Below are 22,303 nucleotides of genomic sequence, written 5' to 3'. Positions count from 1 at the left end.
CACACAAAACAGCGTTCCAATTTGGGACAGTTCGACCCCTTACCAGTTCGAACTTGTAACAGTTCGATTCTGTCCGCGTTCTGTTCTGGTACGTGTGCGAAAAAAGGACTGTTCTGAATTGAATCTGTTCGATTTTAAGTCTGTTCGATTTTGAAAACGTTCGAATTCGTCGTACCCCCTTCCGGCAAACATCGCGATCTTTTTGACCGACCAAAACTATTGCAGACATAATAAAAAACAACGGCGCATCGTTCTCGTCCATAGTCAAGTGTTTTTGACGTCATCAAGAAGACACTGGTGTTGCACGTCAAATTTGGAAAAAAAACGAAACAAAATAGTCGAAACGAGAAACGAGTGTTTCTTGTATAATTTCAAAGACCCAAAAGTTCAGGTGCAAGCAAATAAAATGTGCCCGATAAGATCCAGGACCTGTCCTCCTGATAAAAATGATAGGAAACTTGTCATGGTGGTAATTAAACACTGCTTTCATTCGCAACTCGGTTCCGTTTGTTAATGATTTTTCTTTTCGATAAACTGGAAAATGACACATTACCAAAAGTTCAAACGAAGAGTTCAAAGCCTACAAGCATCACTAAAATATTTTCAACGACAAACATTCGAAGAATTAGTGTTTGTTCCGTATACGGAATCAGTACACGTCGGTGTTGCAACAAGATAATTGCATAGTCATAAGATTCTCCTGATTGGTAGCAGCAGACATATTCAGTTTATTTCAATTTTGCATATTTCGCCTGCAAAGCATACCACGGATCGGGTAAAGTGTTTTTCAAAGGTGAAGGACATGAAAAAGTAATTTTCTCGAAATTCTGTTGATATACGACCCTCGAGGAGTTAAACTTTTAGTCAAACTGTCGGAGGGGCCGACCGCGCCGCTACAAGTTGATCTACGGTGGAACATGCTAACAATAAGGCGGCCGAACCCCCAACACTAAAAACTATACACCATTACGTCAGAATGCATATCGTAACTCCAAAAAAATTCGGAAAGATCTCCTGTTCCCCCCTCCGTTAAGATCTTGACCATTTTTGAATGAAGAGGAAAGAAGAAATGGAATGAATTTTCTTGAAAACCTGCTATTATTAAATCTTGAAGATGGAAATTACAAAATGTCCGATTCGGTATTCCCAAAAAAAACATCCAACCGGGAAAATAAAATTTCAATATTAATTCTGTTTGAATTCTCTTTTTTCTGACCTAGATCACAAAAAATTGCCTTTTGAAACTCCAATTTCATGTTTCATAATTCATCGAACTTCCTGAATTTTCTGTTGGGAGATTTTCGTTCAACTTTGTTCAAAAGTTCAGAATCGAAAAAAAACAGGTGCACCCGTCTAGTTCTTCGATAAACAGCCGTGGGAAAACGAGTACTCATGATTTATGCAGAAGTCAGAAAATCAAAAGATTTGAATATTGTGACTTGAACTTTTGAGTATGTTGAAAATAAACTAGAATTGGGCCAAGTGATGTTTCAATACTACGAAAAATAATTCCAGATCAAGATGAAAAGCTATTAGAAATTCCAAGTCACTACCTCCCGTCTTAAATAGAGAATTTCAGATTTTAATATTCATCATATTAACGAAACTTTTCAGTATACAGTAAACCTGCAATAGAAGGGTCCCATAACTTTTAACTTCGATCCAATTGACTTCGGCTCCTATCATTCTTATAATAAATAAATGAAGTTGCGTCTCTTTCTCTCTCTCTCTCTCTCTCTCTCTCTCTCTCTCTCTCTGTCAGTTTGTCCGCAAATTTGGAAAATCTTGAAAATTAAATATTATTTGACATGACATTTAAAGAAGAGTGAGTCGCGAAGCGACGAACAGTAAAAGAAAAAGGTTAATTCCAGCTTTTTGAAGGGCCGGAGCCGCGGCAAACAGGCTGGTGAAAGCTAAAAAATGAAACAACGGACAAAATATTTTTGGTATTATGATAAACACTTTGTCAGTTGACAACTTTTTAAATATCTTTCACAGGAACTGAGATAATCAAGCTCCAACTGGAAAGTGTGGATACCCTTCTTTTAAAGGTTTTATGGTATCTTCATTTTGAATGTTCTTGTTCTGAAATCTCTTTTTTTCTTTGTCGGGTACAGACTAAAATATTTCCCTTTTTCATTATTTAAAAAATGCATGCACTTCTGAAACAAAAAATATAGCCCAAAAAATCAGTACTCCCACCCAGAGCAAACTTCTACCCCAAAACATCTGTGAATTTTTTTTCTTCCCACGATTTCCTTAAAAATTTTTTGATTCCCACCGAGATACAGATTTCCAGACTATGGTTCCCACATACTCATGGTGTTGTGCAAACTCAGAAAATCAAGAAAACCTTTGAGTTCAGGAGTTCAACAGCAATATGAGAAGAGGGGAATCTGAAAATAATACAGACACACTTTTGAGCACCCAGACAAACACACACCCTAATTAAAGAGTGTTCTATTGGCTCTTCTTGTGTAATCAGATTTTTTACTACAAGAAAATGTTCCTAGTCAACCCAGGATACCGTTGAAAATATCTTTACTAACAACTTCATTATCCAGAAATACTAAATCCAAAAAAGTCTCCCTTCAGTTCAAAGAACCAGTTTCACAAGCATGAGCAAAGTTCTACACCGAAACATCTGATACTTTTTTTCGCACAACTTTCTAAGAAACATTCAAATCTTCTCACCATGCTCCATATTTCCCGACTCCATTTCTCACGCCTTCAAAATGTGTCCAAGATCTTCATGTATCCAAAAGATCAGATACCGTATTTTCGAATTCACTTCCCCGAAACACCAATATTCCGCCTTTCCTATATTGTTTTTCTCTCCGTGCACCCGATTCTACCGCATATCTGAATCCCATCTTATTCATTTTGGAGATCCACTCTACGTCATCATTCAGATGTTCAACAACGATTGTTTGTGGAGACTCGACAGTCACAAGTTTTTATCATACCTCCAGCACAAATGGTTATAGCAGTCTGCCAGAATGCAAAAGACCAAGTGTTCAAAAAGTTTATGGAATAACTACGGAAAAGAGTGTCAGAGGAGGAAAAATACAAAACAACCAAAGTTCGAGATCCGATTGAAATCTACAGGAAAATAGTGGGCGGAGCGATAATTTGTGACGTCAAAATAGGAAGGACTATATAATAAGATGGCATTTATTATGACTCATGTCATTTTCTAGGACATCATGACCTGTTTTCTTTAAGAGGGTGTACGGTAGTTAGAATGATCTTACAAGGATAGTCTTGCACTTAGGATAGTCTTGCAGAATTTTAGATTGCCGAATTAGCTACTTTAGTTTCAAACATGATGTCTAGTTGAGTTTTAAAAGCCAAAACATGATCTAAAATTCTTACAGTTCTGGTCAAGTGATATACTGAAATTCAAAACAATACATTTTTCATACAAATTGTTGACAATTTCGAAATGTGTACCTATCAGATGATGACATTCATTCTCCTGTGAGCAATAAAGAGTTCCACCCAAACGGTCAACTTTGAGCTGGTATATCTCATTTTCTGTAAAACATATCAAAAAGTGGTCAACTGATAAAATATTGATGATATTATGATAAACATTTTGTCAGTTGACCACTTTTTGAAGTCTTCTTCAGAAACCGAGATATTTGGGCTCAATTTTGGGGTGACATTCTATTAGAATGTTTATGGTAAATATGTTTTTTTCTATAGTTTTTTCTAAAGCAGGGTTCGAATTCAATAACTATGATGAATTTCATTCCATAACTGTTTTGAGGAAAAGTGGAATTCCAGACTACTGTAGTTCTCCGAAAAGTTTCGATATCCGATTTTCCTGATTTCAAAGTGCAGATGATCTGAATAGATACTGTACTCCATTTCCTTTTTCTTTTTCATTTGGGTGACACGAACTAATTTGACCCTCATACTATTAATACGTCCAGCTGAAATTCATGATCTCACATCACTCTAAGGTCTATATTAATTTCAAGCTTTGATCGTTGAATTTGTAGTTTATGACAGAATTAATGAAATTTTTTATGTCTTCAATGTGATAATTTCTCCTTCAAGACAATGAGGTACACATATTTGCAGAAACCTTCTCTTCTCTATTTTTCGTCCTTTCTGTGAGAGAACCAAAATAAGTGGGCGGAGCCTAGGACTACTGTAGCTTCTCCATCCCACCGGCAACATAGATCAACAACTTCACACATATATAAACTCGCTTCAGTCTTGTCCTACCAATAGTTCAAAAAATCATTCAAGTTCAAAGTCAAACAACAGCTTACGAACTGTCTAACAGTTATTATTTCAATAACACCAAAAACATCAGCATCTCTTGTTCCTTATACCTTCCTTACCGTTCCGCACATTATTTTTCTCATTTCGTATTCTTTGTCTCGCTCGCCATCTCGTTATTCCTGGGTGGTGATCATTGATGCCATTTGCTGCAAAAAGACCTCTTATGAATATTCTTCATATTTAGATAAAAAGCAGCATACCGAAATATGTCTCTCTACGAACCAGCTGATGGTCTTCTGGGGACTCATGTGACGTGGCATGATGTGGAAATGGAGATGCAAAGAGTCCTAGGGACCAATGCACGCTTCGGAGCCAACCGACAGATTCGTGATATTGGAGATATGAAGGTACGCTGAATTTTGGGTTTTTAGTTTCTTGATCTTTTTTTCAAGTACATCTTTTTTAAGTACGGTTTATCTAGGTACATCATTTCCTTTCTTAATCACATTCAAAACAACAAGAAGACCTTGCATTTTTTTTCCTCTTCTCAGTCGTTTTTTTGTGTAAGAAGATAGTTTAATATAAATTCTTCATCTACAGTAGTCTTCCGTCACAATTCTCTAGAGACACAAAACCATCGATGAAACGTCATCGGCGGAAATGAGATCAAAAGTTGGGGTAAATACATTAATTAAAATTGGACATATTGAAAACAATGCTGGAAAATAAGAGGTAGATAAACCAAACTGGGAAGATTGGAAAGCCTTGATAATTGTTCTTCATATCTGAAATTTTCATTGAAAATCCTCTAATAAAAGAGTCTTCAACTTTGATACCGTTTATCTCGGTTTCGAGGAGAGCTATTAAAAAGGGAAACTAATAAACTGTTAGTGATAATGAACACAACTACCGCAAAGCTTGCAACAGAACGCCCCTCACTTTGAAGTTTGAGCAGGTTTATCTGGACCGATGTGACAGATATCAGAAAGTAACCAACTGACTAATTTTTCTTTCTATTGGAGTGCTTAGCGTATCTTTAAAGACTGCGAATCTATTTACACCCTCTTTGATCTTCATACTTGGGTATTTCTGAAAAATGAAGCTCTTCTTTTGTGTGTTCCATGCAATTCAAATTCCTGACCTTTCCAGGGATTCATGTCAAAAATCGCCATGATCCAGGCAGATTGGAACTTTCCATCGCAAGAAGACTTCCGAAATCTACCAGATAGAATCGCTGTGAAGATGTCATCTGAACTCTCTCTATACGATTTCTCTACTCTTGTTTCTTCCGAGAAATGGGGTGTTGAGAAAATGAAGTCAATGACATCACACGTCAAGGAACTACACAATCGCGAAGTTCATATGTACAAGATTCTGGGGCGAGAGCAACCAGATTGTCCAACTGTTAACGTTCTAGCTCTCGAAGAGTTTACTGAATACACACCGTTGAAAGCCTACATCATCTCTGAATACATTCCAAATCTTCATGATGTGGCAATGAGTGACAACGTTCCATTGGAAGATATTTGGGCAGTTGTGGATGGAATTGCTGCGTTTTCAGCAATGGGAGAGAGTATGAGTGATGAAGAAATCAAAACAGCTACCAATGGCTACGGTTATATTGCAGATGCAATTGAACACTTTTATGGAGAGCATGTAAGAAATAGGGAAGAAGATTAAGAAGCTTATATAACTGAAATTTCAGAGCCCGGACAACATGCGCCAGAATCTGATTGATGTTTTGGGAGTAGCATTTGAGGAGAAAGTTGATGAGGCAATGGATATTTTTGAAATGATTTGTGGCAGTCCGGAAATTCAGAATAACTATTCAAAAGTGTCGCAATATTTAGGTAAGTTGAAGAAGAAACAAACGAAAAAATAGAGAAAACTCACTTTCAGGTCATTTCCCAGTGTTAATGCATTCTGACATCTGGCCATCTAATTTGCTCTTCTCACGATCCTCTCAAGGACATCTGGAATTCAAAGCTCTCATTGACTTTCAGACTGCATCCATGAGCTCTCCAGGACTAGATGTGGCGTGTTTAATGGTCACATGTCTGTCCAAGACGGTCAGTTTGTACCATATGTCGTTTGTCGTTTATGAGGCGGTGAGGGAGGCTATCATTAACGTAGTTCAAGTGATCAAAAATGATAACGAGTCCCCTCCAGAGAAAAACAGTCTAGTTTGTGGAAAGAAGTGAAAATAGAAGAGAGAATGCAGTAGAAGAACACAATTGATATTGAATTGTGAATGAAATTAGAAATACAAAAGCGAGGGGATGTACGGTATCATGGATACAAAACCTTCAATTTCAACATCTTATGAAATCGGGTTTTAAAACCTTACAGTTGGGGGACATGAAAAAATAAATTTCTCGATATTCCTCTCATACAAGCTCCTGGAGGAGTTGAACTTGTGGGTCCACCTCTGGGAGTGCCGCTCCGCTACCAGCTGAGCTACAAGCTGGGGCGGCAGAACAATGGAATAGATAAAAGTGGCACGATAGCCAAGCGCTGTGTGAGCACTAAACACTGTACATCGTCACGTCAGAATGCATAACCGAACTCCAAAAAAACTCTGAAAAATATCCTGTCCTCCCTCCTTTAATTATTCTTTTTCAGGACCGCCGAGCATGCAAAGCTGAGCTTCTCGATCGTTACTACGCTTCATTTGTGAAAAGCTTGAAACCTCATCAATCAATTCCTTATACTAGAAAACAACTAGAAGACTCTTATGATCTCTGCTTCCCGGCTGCAATTATTCTTATGCTTCCCTTCATTTTATCATTTTCATTACGACTCGGTGATGTGGTGAGTTGCTCATTTTTAATTACTTTGCTTTCAATTACATTTGCTTTCAGATCCCAGAGAATTCAATTGACAAGTCAGCTGGTCTGATTGAGGATTTGATTGCTGTACACAAATCCAACTTACGAAAGTTCCCAGGATTCTTTGAATCCTGCTGACATGATTTTCTTCAAAAATTACTTTAAAAAATTACACTGCTTTAAATCTCATTGATATTTTCATGTACAGTTCATTTTCAAAGTCTCACAGATCAAGGAGGAAAGTGTGGGGGCTGTAACAGTTGTCATAATGCTTGAATATATATGAACACTAAATGAAGTGAAAAATCTAACTTGAGTTCAATTTTTCTTCGCCTTCTTGGCTTTCTTGGCAGCTTTGCGTTCGGCTTCCTCTTCTTCTGCCACCTTTTTCTTTAATTCCAGAGTCAAAATACTCTTTGGCCATTCACGAAGAGCCTTTCCTTTCACAGACCACAGGCGAGCAGCCCGTTCGGAAAGAGATCCTCCACATTTGAGTCCGCGATCGTTCAGAGCACTTTTGAGATGTTCGAGGCCAAGAAGCTCTAGATCTTCGGCACTGGTGTAATCAGCTAGTTCAATTGGACCATATTCGCATGGAGTTTTCACATCAATCTTCGGAAGATCGTCAATGTTTGATGCACTCTGAAAATGTACAGATTAATGATGTATTCGTTAATTCAATTAGCCTACATCAAGTCTGGGACGTTTTGCTGGTTCCGGTTCCTCTTGTGCTGCATCCGTGGATGACCCTTCTCCATTGTCCTCTTTTTCAGTTTGTTGCTTCTCCTCGAAATATCTCCGAATTGCTTCCAACTCCTCTGGATCTGGTTCATTCTCCGAATCATCTTCGCTGTCGTCTCCATCGCTTTCGTCTTCAACTCTCTTCTTGTCCTCATCTCCAACCGTTGGCGCAGCGATTTTTCTCTTGAGTCCCCCTCTCTCATTGAATAGATCTGTAACGTCTTCTGCATCCTCTCCATCATCATCCAAATCATCCTTCTCCTGCTCTTTAGATGCTCTTGATTGTCTTTGTCTTTCCAGCATCAATGCGTATCCAGCTTCAACAGCATCTCCGGTTTTCTCAAGGATCTCTTCGCGGCGAGACAAATAATCCTGGTCTTCAAACTGATGTTTTGCCGGGCCAGCTGTCAGTTTTGCAAGCTTGATTTTTCGTTTCTCCTGAAAAATGAATTTTTGATATGATTTGATTTATTAAGTGATACCTTCAATTCCTGTTCTTTTCTTGCTTGCTTTTCCAAATACCGTTTCAATTTTGCTTCCTCATCAACTGATGCCATTCTACGCCCATTCAAATCTCTCATCATTAACTTGTTGGTACTTTTATTCACTCTGAACGAACGGAGCAACGATCCGAATCCTCCTTTTCCTCCACGAAGTCTCAGATGGAAAGAGTACTTGACAAGACTATCTCCACGATACGCATTGACGAATTCTTTGAAGTCTTCAACGATTTTTCCATTGTGCATAATATAATAAGCATCATCAGGGAACATTTTGTTAATGTACTTCAACGTTTCATAGTCGTCCATCCAATAATACGGTTTGTCTGGAAACGGGCGTGGTTCTTGCTCCGCGTCTCGGAGTGGAGAATCTAGAGTCATCCCTTCCATTTCTTCGTCGACATCCAGCTGACGATCGCTTTCGTTTCCACTGTAATCAGAGGTAGCAAGCGAACGGTTAGACATTGAGATGGCAGAAGGTGGGCGAATCATTAATCGTTGACGATGAGTGTTGGTGCGTGGTGGGAGATATGGGTGAACTCTTGAATGTTGGTGAATACAGCGAGATTCGTTACGAAGTGATGGAGAACGTTCTGAAAATGTTTAAAAAAATGAGTTCGAAGGTGTAAAAAAATTTCTGACCAGGAAGGTTAGCTTGCTTAGCGTCCCTCTTCCGATCGTTTCGTCGGCCAACTCTTTCGTTGTGCTTCAACGCACTCATTTCGTACTCTTCTTGCATTCACGTTCAGAAAGAAAAACACGGAAGTGCACTCTGAATCGGAGAGCGTTGAGGAGGCAGTATCGATTTCAAGCAATGCAACTTGACAGATACGATGGCTGCTTGATGAAACCAATTGAGAGAACACACAACGGACACAAAGAACACTGAGGGAGAAACGATTTTTCTTTATGGCAGAGAAAGTGAAGGTTGAGAAGATGGGTGAAATTGTCAAAATAGCATTGAAAATTGGATAGACATGTGTGGGGGGAGGTGGAAAGAAAAGGCAAAAGGACCGGCCAGCTGATGAATGGTGAAAGAGAATGCGGATGGGTGAAATTGGGAGGGCGCAGAGAAACCAAACAAAACTAGGCGTCACGTGCTAACCGGGACTACTGTATATGGCAATTCTGGAAGCTGACATAATAAATCGAACTTTGAGTCTCGAAGAAAGAAAAAATATTATAGATGGCGAACCAATAGAAAAACGTTATCAAGCCATCAAAAAAAATGTTAGAGCTCGATACTATACGCCACTTGTTGTTGGTCCCCTGAGATGAGGTCATCGTTATCGTCGACCGGCTGGTGAACATCTTCTGAATTGTCGTAGTAGTCCACTTGGTTCTGGTGATGTTGTTGATACTGATAGGAAAGATCGTGACGGGAAGGGATAGAGGGTTGATCTGAAAATGTTTATTTAGTAATTTTCCTGATTCTGTAATACTTCGAAGTTAGATTGAGAATTTTAAGTTTTAAGTCTTCGCAAAGTATCCGTGGTGATAAGACTGATATTCTTGATACCTTTGCTCTACAGAAATAAACTCACAATAATAAGGCGCGGGAGGAAGAGGCCTGACCATTACTGCATGTGAAGATGTTTGGTACTGTGGATGCTTGATTAATCTACGGGCTTTTTTCCTAGGAAGATCTGCTGAATCTTCAATTTCTTCTCTTACTTCTTGTGGGGATTGAATCGGTTCCGAGTGCTGTAAATGAGGATCAGAAGAAGTTGATTGTTGCTCATGAACATGATGAGTTTCTTCTTCCTCGACATGTTGGAAATTACTCTCTTGCAAACTAGCTTCTTTGTCTTTCAGTCTCCTCCGTCTTTTTTGAACTCCGTGCAAAAGTGGAAGGCATTTTGCATCGAGTTGTCTTTGTACATGCCTTTTCTCTTTTAAATTCAATGGAACTGGAGCTGTGGCGGCAGCCTCTCGCGCGAATAGTTGAATTGTTTGGCGGATTTTCAAGCTGTTCGGCTCCTCATCTCCGTGGCGCTGAAAGATTTTTTTGTTGCGAAGACAAATTATACAGAAATGACGTACATGAACAAACTCGATTCTTGCTCTGTCGAGCACGGCGTCCACTGCGTCTTTACCATTGCAAAAGTGCTCAGCGTTCAGTGGTTTCTCAGGATTCTCCTTGATAATGTCGTTGTCCACTAGAATTAACGGGACTTTGCGTGTCAACTTCTCGCCCAAATTTCGGTAACCATTCTTCACCTTCGTACATGAAACACACTTCCACGATACTAAACCAGGAATCTGAAAGCGCTTTTAATATTTAAAAAATGAAATAATGAAAATACCTTGTATCTGCATGCAATCATAAATTCATAAACTTTATTCCGATCAGTCCGACTAGTGTACACTAATACAGGATTTTTCCCATGACGACCGCTTACGTACGTTGCTTCGCCGAAATCTGGTGTCGTCATCTGAAATACATTCTTGCGGTTAAAATTATATTTGAAGAACTTCCATGCAAATAAGAATAAAGACCATACTTGTAACGGGCCGGGCCGGGCTTTTTCCCGAATTTTGGAGGCCCGGCGGACTTGTCATTCCACAAGTTTTTAAAATTTCAAAAAACACATAAGGGGGAAATTTTCCTCAGGCCCGGCGCGGCCCGGGCTTTGGCGGGCCGGTCCGGAATTTTACAAGTATGATAAAGACAAATCTAAATTTGGCGACGACACTCCGAAATGCCGATGCGCGCGTTGTTTATCGTAAATTCACCCCTTGGCCTAAAAACACAAAAATACCGAAACTAGTCCCTCTGCATTTTCCGCCCATTTTCGTTGCCTATTTTCAGAATTTTTTAGCTTTTATAACAAGTTTATGTTCCAAAAAGCATTAATTTTGTGTTCTGTGCAACAGCATTTGTATAATTTATGTTATATACAACCGTTCTTACGATTCCCTTGACCAAGATCTTGATATTAATCGATATTCCGACTTACTCAACGAAAACATAGTAACAGGTGATAAACCATCTGGAGATGTCGTTGACATCAAACATGATGCTTCAAGCATCCCGTCTCGGTGGAATCGTAACCAAACGTGGTGGAGCAACTGGTCTAATGGTGCACAGGGACACAAAGGAGAACAACTTGAACGTTAAATTCAAGTTCACACCAGAAAACGAAGATAGAATTAAGGCCATCTGCGCTATTTACCCAGAAGGCCACAAAGTAGGTGAAACATTTATTAAACATCAACGATTCGTAATTATATTTCAGGCTGGTGCTCTTATTCCACTTCTCGATCTTGCCCAACGTCAACACGGTTGGTTGCCGATTTCGGCCATGCACGAGGTCGCCCGCATTTTGGAAGTTCCAAGAATGCGTGCTTACGAAGTTGCCACCTTTTATACCATGTTCAATAGGCAACCAGTCGGAAAATATTTCCTCCAGGTATGTTTTTAACTACGCATTCTGTCTTTAATAAAAATGTTTTTAAGGTGTGTGCAACGACTCCATGCATGCTTCGAGGAGCCGAAACCATCACAGAAACGATCGAGAAGAAGCTTGGTATCCATGCTGGGGAGACGACGAAGGACGGACTCTTCACATTGGCAGAGGTTGAATGTCTTGGAGCCTGTGTCAACGCCCCCATGATCCAGATTAATGATGACTATTTTGAAGACTTGACACCAAAGGTAACGGACATCTATCACCTGAATAATCTGAAATCATAATTGTAGGATGTACATGAAATTCTTGATGATCTTAAAGCCGGACGTAAACCAGCGGCCGGTCCACGATCAGGACGTCTTGCCGCTGAACCATTTGGAGAACTCACGTCCCTCAAGGAGACTCCTCCAGGACCTGGATTTGGATTGCAGGCAGCTCTCAAGTAATCTGGATCGATGTCATTTGTAGATTCAATCTTTATCAGCTCTTGGTTTTTTACTTGCTAATCATTATTTTTGTGTTGCGATTTAGAGTAAAGTGTAATTCAATGTACTTTTCATCAGCCCATTATGTTTTCTCCGGTCATATTCCGCAGTTTTTATCTCTCTTCCTCTTGTTCCTCTCATTTATTCTAATTATGACTTTTCTTGCAGATGGGTAGAAAGAGCACTAAAGGTACTCCAGCGAGACAAGTTGCTGTCGAGGAAGACGCTGAAGAAGTCGTCGTTCCGCCAAAGACACCTGGCAAGTCGCCAAAAACGAGAGCTCAAAAAGCACTGGCTACTGGAGCTGCCACACCGGCACCGAAGACTCCATCTCGTGCTCAAAAAACACCAGCTGTTACTGAAACTCCAGCTCCGAAAACGCCTTCTCGTGCTGCCAAATCACCAGCTCGCGCTGTCAAAACTCCATCTGCGGCTGCCACTCCCAACCGAAAAACTCCAACTCGTGCTACTAAGGCAGTTGCCAAGACTACTGCAAAAAAAGTTTTTGAGGTTCCGAGTGACGAGGAAAGTGAGGAGGACGAGGAGTTGCAGGTAGTGAAAACTGTTCCACCTTCGATTGCGGTTCCAAAGAAAGAAGAAGAGAAAGGTTCGGATGTCGAAGAGGAAGACTCAAGTGATGATGAAGAGGAAGAAGGAGCGGAGGAATTGAAAAAGGCATCTACTCCAAAACAGGAAAAGAAAATCAATGCTAAAGAGAACGCTTCGATTCAAGCTGCAAAAGATCAGGCACCACAAGCAATCAGTGCTCTCAAAAAGTACTTTGCCGACAAGAACGAGAAATCACTCTTTCCTGATATCGATTATGCTCTCAACTTGACTGTCACCTACAAGCTTCCTGCTGTCACAACAACTCAAGGAAAGATTCAAATGTTAGTATTTCAATAATCTTAAAAATATAATAAGAGCTTCTGAAAATTGTTTTCTTGTCCTATTCTTTAAATTTTCAGCCAGCTGCCGAATTCGACGCGCACTATCAACAACACATCTGTCTGCGTCATTATGCCAGACTTGGATCAGTCCGATGCCGCCAAACGTGATTTCGATGTCGAAAAGCAATCTCGCGAATGGGCCGACAAAATTGAGGCAGATCATGGGCTCACTTCTGCACATATCACGAAAATTCTGACAAAGCGAGAGGTTGAGAGAATCGCTCACACCTACAAAGACAAGCGCTCGCTTGCTTCATCGTACGACGTGTTTATGGTGGACGGACGTGTCTACAATTCGGTTAAAAGTTTCCTTGGAAAGGAATTCTATAAAGTGCATAAGTCGCCACTTCCATTCGTCTACCATAAACCCATGAGCACGGCTATCGAAGCAGCACTCCGAACAGTCGTCTATCCTCTCAGAAGATACATTACCAGAGCGTAAGTTTTCTTTTTACATCATAATGGTGGTTAAAATATCTAAATTTTAAGTGCTGTCGCGGTCGGTCATTTGGGACAAGGATCAGCTGAACTCAGCGAGAACATCAACACAGTCATTGAGAAGATCGGGCAAAAGTGCCCAGGAGGGTTCGCCAATGTTCGTAACATCTACTTGAGCCCGAGCAGCAACACACCGTCGCTCCCAATTTATGCGGATGAAGGATCGGCCACTGAAATCCATCTCCCAACCGGATCTGCTCGCGACAACAGATCACTCCATGAAACCGTCGACGATTGCTCAACTCTTCCAGATGGTCTCAAAGTCGCGGTTCGCAACAATGCTCGTATCCGTGTCCTAAAGGAAGATACCAATGATGCGGTTCTGTTCCCAACTGTTAATGACGAGCACTCGATCCGTGACAGACTCAAACCAACTATTGATCCATCCAAAGTGTTGAAGAAGCGTGCCAGAAGAGCCAAGGGAAAGGAAATCGTCAAGAAGCAAATCAAGAGAAGAAAGGAAAAGAAGCTGAAAAAGAGAACTGCTGATGCATCATCCGCAACACCAGTCGTCGCCGCCAAGAAGGCGAAAGTCTCTCAATAAAATCATTATTTCGAGATTTTTTTAAAAACATGCATAGTCTTTGACTCTTGTTTTTTCTTCTGGTATTTGCTGTTTCTGGATTCCTTTTTTTTGTTGCTGTTGTTACGATATTCATCATCATTTTTACCTATTAATGTTGTTGTTTTGTTATTCCTCTTCCACTCTTGTTTTCATCTGAAGTTCTTCCGAATAAAATTTCATCGTTGGTGATCATTTTTCCTTACTTCTGCGGGTCGTCGCTTCAGTATACATTTGGTTTCATTTAAGAAAGCAGACTTCAAAATTGCTTAATTTGACAGATGAGTTTACCGTGGTACCACCTGGAGCGACCTGCTCGAATGACGCTGTTACGAGTCTACTACACAGTATGTGCGTTGACTTATCCAACGTACGTCGCGATTAATTACAAGAGCTACATTCCAGACAGAGCACAGGTACTGATTCTCTCTTTTCTGCTAAATTTATCGTTTTCTTCTTCAGGTACTCGGTGGAAAATCACTTCGAGACGAGATCCTCAACCCAAATAGCATGAAAAAGTAACGCCTTGGCGCTCATGTGCAATTTTTTATTTTCTTCAATTACGAGTATCTCATGTTCTTGTTTCTCTTGATATTCTTTTTTTTTGTGTTTTCACTCATAGGATCTTTTTTATTAGTTTAATAGTAGCCGCCAGTTGTTATCATTTTATAAATATTTTCCACAAAATAGTTGAAAAGTCAAGGATTGATAAAGTAGTTCGAGTAGCGATAGAGTCCCCAAACTGGCTTGTTCGGGTTATAGCCATAGGTTGGGTAATAAGGAATGTTATCGTCGTAGACGGTTGGAAGATTCTGTTGGCGGAACAAACGATCATAGAATCCAGTGCGGGCGAATGCAGACGGTGCACCACGAAGGGCCGCTTCACGATCTTCTCTTTCTTCCACTGAAAATGGATATTCAAAAAGAAAAGAAAAACAAAATTCTAATCATTACAAATCTCGGCAGCAGTTTTATCGTGCTCACAAGGCCAAACCTTTCGAAAGTTGACTCTTTCCGAAAGACACATTCTGCCGGGTGGCATTTGAACGGAATAACCGAATAGAAAATAGAAGAAGAATATCGAGAAAGGAAGAGAAAACATGTGGTAAAAGAATCAATTGATCGGAGAATAGGAATAATCGCGAGGGATCAGGAGGATGTATTGATAAGGTGGAACTACGAAAGGAAAACAAGATTTTTTTAAGTGTGTGAAGGGAGGATATTTTGAGAAATGCTGTTGATTTAATGTTTGGGATATAGAACTCGGAAGTTATGTTGCCCTTCAGAAATCAACTCGATTTACAATCCATACAGTGGTGCGCAATTACCCGGACTGATAAAACGGTTACATATTCAGATATAAGTATCTTGAAGTCACGATAGTTGCTAGAAACATAATTTTACATTTCATTCAAAACTAATAGAACTTTCAAAGCGATTTTTCAAGTCCAGGTATTGTTACTATTGTCCAAAGATGAACATCGTAGTTTCCCGTTGTGAGATTCCTGAGATAAAACAACTTTGACCAGCGATAACTCAGCTAAACATTGATCAAATAATTTAAAAATTGGCAATTTTACTCATATGAAATTTCGCACCGCAAATTTGAGCCCAGTACAACAGTTTAATTAAATTTCATGCCAGTGCAAACTTGAGTCCGACTAACATGTATTGTCATGAACTGGGATTCATTCATATAATGTCAACTGAAAAGAGCGTTCTAGATCTTTGGACAGGATATTCCAGACGTCTTTTTTCACTTTTTTTTGGATAACTACAATGTCCAGACAATGATTAACCGCACTTCCTTAAATTTTGTGAGTATGTCACGATGTTAAAAAGATGAATAAGGAGTTTATGATGAGTGCTATTGTGAACAAGGTGTGAGCAATGCACAAGAATAGAATTGTCTTCTGATTTTTTGGTTTTTCAGGGCTATAAAAGAATTGATGCTACGTAGGTGGTTCAATGTGACGACAGTGTATGTGAAGGTTTAAACTTGAAACTTTACTTTTAAAAATCTAGATTTTGTTCCCAATATCACAAAGAGAAGTAGTTTTAGTTATTATGTAAACCAACATCTGGAAACATCTAGGTCTTCTTTTAACCTACCGTAAAACGTATAATAGAAAGGCCCAGTGATTTCAACCTAATTTTTTTTTCTCACAGATCACATTCCCTTTAGTATGAAAATGCAAGTTTTTCCCAAAATCACCTATCCATTAAATCCAATATAATCTAACTTTCATTCCACTTCCTCCTTTTTTTGACTCTCAAAAAGAGCTTCCTTGTTTTTAACCCTCACTGATTTTTCACCATTCGGAGGTATTCGTTATTGTTCTGTTAGAAAGACAATTACTCGATTTTCCATCACTTCCCTAGACTGTTTTTGTCCCAAAAAGGATAAAGAACAAAAACAGCTTATGTAAAAAAAACGATATAAAAGCGATCCTTCTTTTTGCTGTTACTCCATCAGAAGTCGTTGATATCTCATTCAGAGAAGAAACAATGTTTGACCCCATCACCATATTTTTCCTCACTTTTCACACCTTTGCTGCTGTTTTGGGATTAACATTCAATGGAATCGTCCTCTTTCTGGCACTGTTTCGAACGCCAAAGGTAAAGAAATCTGAGAAAAAAAGAGTATTTTAATCAGAAAAAATACTTCTAGACAATCGCTGCATACACCACTATCCTCATCAACTTTGCGGTCACCGATTTCCTTGCCTGTTTCACAGATTTTTTCATTCAAATGCGCCATATTCCCGCTGGGTTCACGATGGCATACATGTCCCGAGGACTTTGTACACTTGTTGGGCCCCATTTTTGCTACCTGATGTAACTAAACTTCTCAAGGATCAAGGGTTCAAGCCTCTGGAATTTTCAGATACAGCATCAATATATCTTTAGTAGCTCATGGGCTCTGGTCATTGCTCTTGGGATTCTCGTACAGATATTACATTTTGTTTCATCCCGCACCATCTCGGAAGGCACTAATTATAGCCTTGTTGATAATTTATATTCCTTCATTCATTCAAATGGTAGGCAGCTAATAAGGGTGTCAAAAGCAGGACCGCGGCCGGCCAGTCATGGGTAGGCTACCGTGAACCAAACTGTCCGTTCTTTCAAAAATTTGCGGAGCCAACATCTGTAATTTCTAGTACCGCTAGGCCGCCGAATCGTATCTATCCCAGAAGTACCTTCACCAAAATGCCACTGACTTTTACTGCAAGGCTGTCGGACCCTAGAAACTACTTGTTGGCTGAGCTTTTTTTCGATAGAAAGCATGGTTTGGTCCACGGTAACCTACCCACTGCACGATCCGCGGCCTTGTCCATGACAGCTTTCGTTACTAATTGTGAAAATTTTTGAGTCTAATTTTTAGTGGGTCTTCCTCCTCGCTGACGATGACGCCGTTGAAATCAAACGAATTCTGATGGAGCGATTCCAAGAGTATGAGTTGGAAAACGCAACAGTGTGTGGAACAATTAATGTAATAGAGTTTCCGGCAATGTACACGATTCTTCATATGACGGTTCCGATTACTCCCGTTTACATAACAATTTGGGTGTTAAGAAAAAAGATTATCGCCAAGTTGGTCTCCAATTCAAAAGATATGTCAGCTAAAACAAAAGAAATGCATAAACAGCTTTTGAAGGTAAGAGAGATGGGAAAAGGCAAATATCGCCTTGGGAAAAAACAGATCATAAAAGAACCTATTATTTTTTCAGGCTCTAACCTGGCAAGCCTTAATCCCCGGTTTCTATGGAATGAGTGTTTTTAGCTATGTCATCGCCCAATTTTTCTACAGTCATCCGGTTTTTGAATACACTACCCTCACTGGATTTCTTTTCATGCCCGTTTTATCTCCATTGGCATGCCTCATATTCATCCAAATTTACAAGAAAAGAGTCTTATCTTGGTAAGAACTTTCACAATGTATTTTCAAGAACACAAATTATATTCAGGTGGTATTTATTGATAGGAAAACCAATTCCTCAAGAGTGGCTAACTATCCTGGCTAGTACAAAAACTGGAGCAACATCTGGTGCCCCGGCAAGTGTTGCACCGTCTTCCGAAGCAAAATCGAAGCATTGAAACAGCTTAAAAATTTTAAACCATATAATTTCTGATGTTGACTTGTTACTCTTATCTTCACCACGCTTTTTGCACCTACTAATTCTTCTTTTTTCTTATCAATTCTACCTCGTCCTCCTAATATAACCTCAATAAAGCGCTTATTTTCTTTCTATTAGTTAACATGAAGCCGAACCTACAATATTTTTCCCTACTTTTTCTTCTCTGCGTAAAACCGGGTATTGCCGGACCACGAATTGATTGCTTACCGGAGCCGAGTGGGAACCAAACTGTTTGTGAATCTCGTGGATGTATCTGGAACCCAGTGGACAATGATATTGATGGAGCACCGTGGTGTTATTTCAAAGATGGTGTTGGATATAACCTAGCATCTCAGATAGGATCTACCTACAATCTTCGGAAGAACAATGGACCCAGAAACCCATGGGGTGCCGAGTTTGAGAATATTCAATTACGAACTTCCACCATCGGAGCAAGTGTCCTAAATGTGAAAATTGGAATTGATGGACGTTACGAACCACCTGTAGATTTCCCAAGAGAAACTATCTCTACTCCTGAAACACTCTCATTTACCACTGCATCATCCGACGATCTTTTCTGGTTCTCTGTTATTCGGAATAGTAGTAACCGGAAGATTTTCGATACCTCTCTTGGAGGACTGATTTTCTCCGATCAATTCCTCCAACTTTCCACATATCTCCCGAGTGAAAATGTGTATGGGTGGGGTGAAAATGCTCATCAATCTTTGAAAGTAAGTTCAAATATTTTCAGATCATTCCAAATTATAATGATTTTTAGCACAACTTTTCTCGTTACCTGACATGGGGAATGCTGGCAAGAGATCAACCTCCGAATTCTGGAAATTTAGATACAATGAATCTATACGGAGTCCACCCATTTTATATGTGCTTGGAACCCGATGGGAATGCACACGGTGTCTTTATTTTCAACTCGAATCCTCAAGAAGTTACCACCGCGCCAGGACCTTCTTTGATCTACCGTACTATTGGTGGTAACCTGGATATCTACTTCTTCCCTGGACCAACACCTGCTCTTGTCACTCAACAATATCTTGCTTTTATTGGAAAACCGTTTCTCCCTGCGTACTGGGCTCTAGGATATCAGTTATCCCGATATGGGTACAATGGATTGGATGAGATGAAACAGCGAGTTGGTGCTGTTAGAGACGCAGGGATTCCGTTAGACATTGCAGTTGCTGATATTGATTATATGAACAGGTACAAGGATTTCAGTACAAATGATGTAAGTTCTTTAGAGAGCTGAATATTAATATCATGTATCTCTTCAGAACTGGTCTGGATTCGAAGATTATGTGAAACAGATGCATGGGTGGAATATGAAAATGATTCCGATTTTCGACCCAGCAGTGGAAGCAGATTACCTACCATTCCAACGTGCTATGTCTATGGGTGCTAAGTTCATTGAATGGGATGACTATTCTCAAGTTCAACAAGACATTCAAAAACTGTATCCCATGGCTAAAGACACTAAAATAATGTTGGGTGTCGTCTGGCCAGATCATCATGTTGGATTTCCCGACTTTTTGGATTCAACTGGAAAGACTCAAGCATGGTGGAGAGACGAGCTGGAACTGTATCACAGCAAATTGACATTTGATGGAATTTGGATTGATATGAATGAGCCTGCAAACTTTGGAACCAATGAGCTACATCCTTGGTACTTTGATGATAATGATCATCCAAACGATGCTCCACTATTCTGTCCAACTAATGGATCAAATCAATGGGATCTTCCACCATTCCAGACTCACGCTGTGTACTATTACGGTGGAAATCAGAACGTAACAATTTTTGAAGCACCTTGACCTACTAAACTATTCATTTTCAGAACGCCTATCTATCTTCGAAAACTCTCTGTTTAACTGGTGTCCAAAACAACGGAACTTATAGATTTTACGATGTTAAGAATCTTTATGGTCTGACTGAAGCAATTCAGACTCAAGCGGCTCTGATGGATGTCACTGGAAAACGCGGTGCTGTCGTCTCTAGATCCACGTTCCCTTCTGCAGGAAGATACGCGGGACACTGGTTGGGAGATAATACAGCAAGATGGGAAGATTTGAGAACTTCAGTTATTGGAGCACAAGAGTTCAATCTGTTTGGAATCCCGTAAGAGCATATCAATTTTTCTCCAACTATTTGAGGATTTCAGATACGTTGGTTCTGATGTCTGCGGCTTCCTTGGACAATCCAACGAGGAGTTATGTCTTCGTTGGCAACAAATGGGTGCTTTTCACAGCTTCTTCAGAAACCACAACACTCTTGGAGAACCCGCTCAAGACCCAGCGGTTTGGCCATCAGTCGCTTCTGCTACCAAAACCGCCAATCTTTTCCGCTACCAATATCTGCCATATCTATTCAGTCTTCATTTCCAAGCCTCTCAAAACGGATTAACTGTTGTTCGTCCCGTATTCTTTGAATATCCTTCAGATACTGAAACATTTGATTTGGGATATCAATTTATGTGGGGTCCTAGAATTCTAGTGGCTCCAGTTCTTCATCAAGGAGCTGTCACAACGAATCTTTATTTACCAAATGATGTATGGTATTCGTTGTTTGATTACAAGTACGGAAGTCAAATAGATGCCGGATATATTACAGTTCCTTCTCCAATCACCTACAGAATTCCAGTTTTTGTGAGAGGTATAATTAGAAGCCCTTTCATGAGTCTTTAATTTGTATTTCATGAGGAAGTGCCGTTCCACGTCAAACCCCAACTACTACTACCACAATGAGTCGTCACAATTCATTTGAGCTATTGGTGGCTCCTTGCCAAATGGGAAGAGCCGTCGGAGTATTGTACTGGGATGATGGACAGAAAATTGTTGACTCTTTTGATACACACGATTTCCATCAATTCAATTTCAACTTCAATTCTACTAGCAGTGGAGCGCAATTGACAATTTCACGAACGAGAATGGTATGTTTGGTTGAAATAAGTTTTCGATTTCTGAGAATATCCTTATGATTTCAGGGAACAGTTGCTCTTCCAACTATGGACATCATCGAGATTTTCAACTATCCATCTCCACCAAATTTCCGTTCTTTTACATTGAATGGGTCAACGGTCAACATCAATGTTCAGTCATCAACATACTCAGGAATAACCAAAATTTTATACATCTCCACAAAAAATCTGATTGATCTTACATCGTCGGATGTTATCAGTTTGGTGTGGAGTAATGTTTTGAAATGATTTTTTAGAGTTTTGACAAAAATAAACTTTTCTGAAGCATCGTTACTACGAATAACTTCAAATAACTTTTGTTCAAAGTTGAAGGTGTTCAGAAGATTCTCAAGATAAGCCACAAAAAGTAGGACGAAAAACAATTTCATCCAGATCGCATCGTTCAGTTCTTCTTCCCCATTTCTACAAAATGCGTCCTCTTCTTACCATCTTCCTTTTATTTTCAGCTATTCCCATTTCTTTAATTATCAATAATATTTATCAGAACTATAACAATCTGAAAATTCTTCGAAAAAATGAAGCGGAATTCCACTGGAGTCATATTGTCGAGTACGAAGAACTACGAACAGCCGTTGGAAAACTTCCAGATGGATATGGAGTAATGTTATTAAATAGGCATGCTGTGAAAATGACACTAAATTGGCTGTGCAATACAAAAAGTTTTGTGGGGGTCCATCAGAAAATGTTGTTTCTAGTGATGGATAAATTTTCTGAAGAGAGTCTTCGAAAAGTTTATGCGAGATTGAATATTGTTATTTGGTTAGCACCGGTCCTTCAGGTTAGTTTTAGTCCTACTTGTCACGGGCCGGGCCAGGTCAAAATGACAATTCTCCGGCCCGGCCCGGGTCATATTCTGAAATTTCAAAATTCGGAAATTTTTATGAAATTTCCCAACATTTTCAAAGTTTGGATACCGTAAAACCTCTAATAGAACGACACCCGGATCGTCCACTTTGAGCCTATATATCTCAGTTTCTGTAAAA

General features: G+C 39.7%; 10 protein-coding genes across 10 annotated transcripts in view; 6 read left to right on the top strand and 4 right to left on the bottom strand.

Moving 5' to 3' along the window:
• Positions 1–3,732: 3,732 nt before the first annotated feature.
• CBG26859 lies at positions 3,733–4,174 on the bottom strand (the record flags this gene model as incomplete). Its single annotated transcript, XM_045236444.1, has 2 exons — positions 3,733–3,916; positions 4,161–4,174. 2 exons carry the CDS (start codon positions 4,172–4,174, stop codon positions 3,733–3,735), a joined length of 198 nt encoding a protein of 65 aa, XP_045099153.1.
• A 328-nt stretch (positions 4,175–4,502) lies between these two features.
• Positions 4,503–7,202, top strand: CBG11515 (the record flags this gene model as incomplete). Its single annotated transcript, XM_002635225.1, has 6 exons — positions 4,503–4,643; positions 5,386–5,892; positions 5,942–6,086; positions 6,136–6,305; positions 6,859–7,047; positions 7,098–7,202. The coding sequence occupies 6 exons, from the start codon at positions 4,503–4,505 to the stop codon at positions 7,200–7,202; spliced, it is 1,257 nt and encodes a 418-aa protein (XP_002635271.1).
• Positions 7,203–7,382: 180 nt separating this feature from the next.
• CBG11516 lies at positions 7,383–10,740 on the bottom strand (the record flags this gene model as incomplete). Its single annotated transcript, XM_045236443.1, has 9 exons — positions 7,383–7,706; positions 7,755–8,243; positions 8,288–8,653; positions 8,719–8,723; positions 9,124–9,391; positions 9,551–9,706; positions 9,863–10,300; positions 10,349–10,567; positions 10,612–10,740. The coding sequence occupies 9 exons, from the start codon at positions 10,738–10,740 to the stop codon at positions 7,383–7,385; spliced, it is 2,394 nt and encodes a 797-aa protein (XP_045094503.1).
• Positions 10,741–11,304: 564 nt separating this feature from the next.
• CBG11518 lies at positions 11,305–12,164 on the top strand (the record flags this gene model as incomplete). The annotated part of the gene is made up of 4 exons (XM_002635228.1): positions 11,305–11,496; positions 11,545–11,718; positions 11,766–11,963; positions 12,009–12,164. The coding sequence occupies 4 exons, from the start codon at positions 11,305–11,307 to the stop codon at positions 12,162–12,164; spliced, it is 720 nt and encodes a 239-aa protein (XP_002635274.1).
• Positions 12,165–12,371: 207 nt separating this feature from the next.
• On the top strand, positions 12,372–14,195 carry CBG11519 (the record flags this gene model as incomplete). Its single annotated transcript, XM_045236441.1, has 3 exons — positions 12,372–13,093; positions 13,172–13,591; positions 13,643–14,195. 3 exons carry the CDS (start codon positions 12,372–12,374, stop codon positions 14,193–14,195), a joined length of 1,695 nt encoding a protein of 564 aa, XP_045094502.1.
• Positions 14,196–14,911: 716 nt separating this feature from the next.
• CBG11521 lies at positions 14,912–15,255 on the bottom strand (the record flags this gene model as incomplete). The annotated part of the gene is made up of 2 exons (XM_002635230.1): positions 14,912–15,117; positions 15,168–15,255. The coding sequence occupies 2 exons, from the start codon at positions 15,253–15,255 to the stop codon at positions 14,912–14,914; spliced, it is 294 nt and encodes a 97-aa protein (XP_002635276.1).
• A 1,466-nt stretch (positions 15,256–16,721) lies between these two features.
• On the top strand, positions 16,722–18,139 carry Cbr-srd-11 (the record flags this gene model as incomplete). The annotated part of the gene is made up of 5 exons (XM_002635231.2): positions 16,722–16,832; positions 16,885–17,051; positions 17,101–17,254; positions 17,599–17,871; positions 17,945–18,139. The coding sequence occupies 5 exons, from the start codon at positions 16,722–16,724 to the stop codon at positions 18,137–18,139; spliced, it is 900 nt and encodes a 299-aa protein (XP_002635277.2).
• Positions 18,140–18,221: 82 nt separating this feature from the next.
• Positions 18,222–18,308, bottom strand: CBG26858 (the record flags this gene model as incomplete). The annotated part of the gene is made up of 1 exon (XM_045236440.1): positions 18,222–18,308. One exon carries the CDS (start codon positions 18,306–18,308, stop codon positions 18,222–18,224), a length of 87 nt encoding a protein of 28 aa, XP_045099152.1.
• A 166-nt stretch (positions 18,309–18,474) lies between these two features.
• Positions 18,475–21,548, top strand: CBG11523 (the record flags this gene model as incomplete). Its single annotated transcript, XM_045236439.1, has 7 exons — positions 18,475–19,062; positions 19,110–19,574; positions 19,621–20,133; positions 20,181–20,461; positions 20,505–20,995; positions 21,043–21,272; positions 21,327–21,548. 7 exons carry the CDS (start codon positions 18,475–18,477, stop codon positions 21,546–21,548), a joined length of 2,790 nt encoding a protein of 929 aa, XP_045094501.1.
• A 181-nt stretch (positions 21,549–21,729) lies between these two features.
• The window catches only part of CBG11524, a gene marked incomplete at both ends in the record, with an annotated part of 1,559 nt that continues 985 nt past the window's right edge, over positions 21,730–22,303 (top strand). Inside the window, one exon of the mRNA XM_002635233.1 lies at positions 21,730–22,098. Coding sequence (XP_002635279.1) covers positions 21,730–22,098 — 369 coding nt within the window. The remainder of the gene's footprint in view (positions 22,099–22,303) is intronic.

Source organism: Caenorhabditis briggsae (genome assembly GCF_000004555.2).
Source record: "Caenorhabditis briggsae complete genome, chrV, whole genome shotgun sequence".
Lineage (NCBI taxonomy): Eukaryota > Metazoa > Nematoda > Chromadorea > Rhabditida > Rhabditidae > Caenorhabditis > Caenorhabditis briggsae.
The sequence above is the reverse complement of the archived record's forward strand: the minus strand, read 5'-3'. Positions and strand labels throughout refer to the sequence as shown.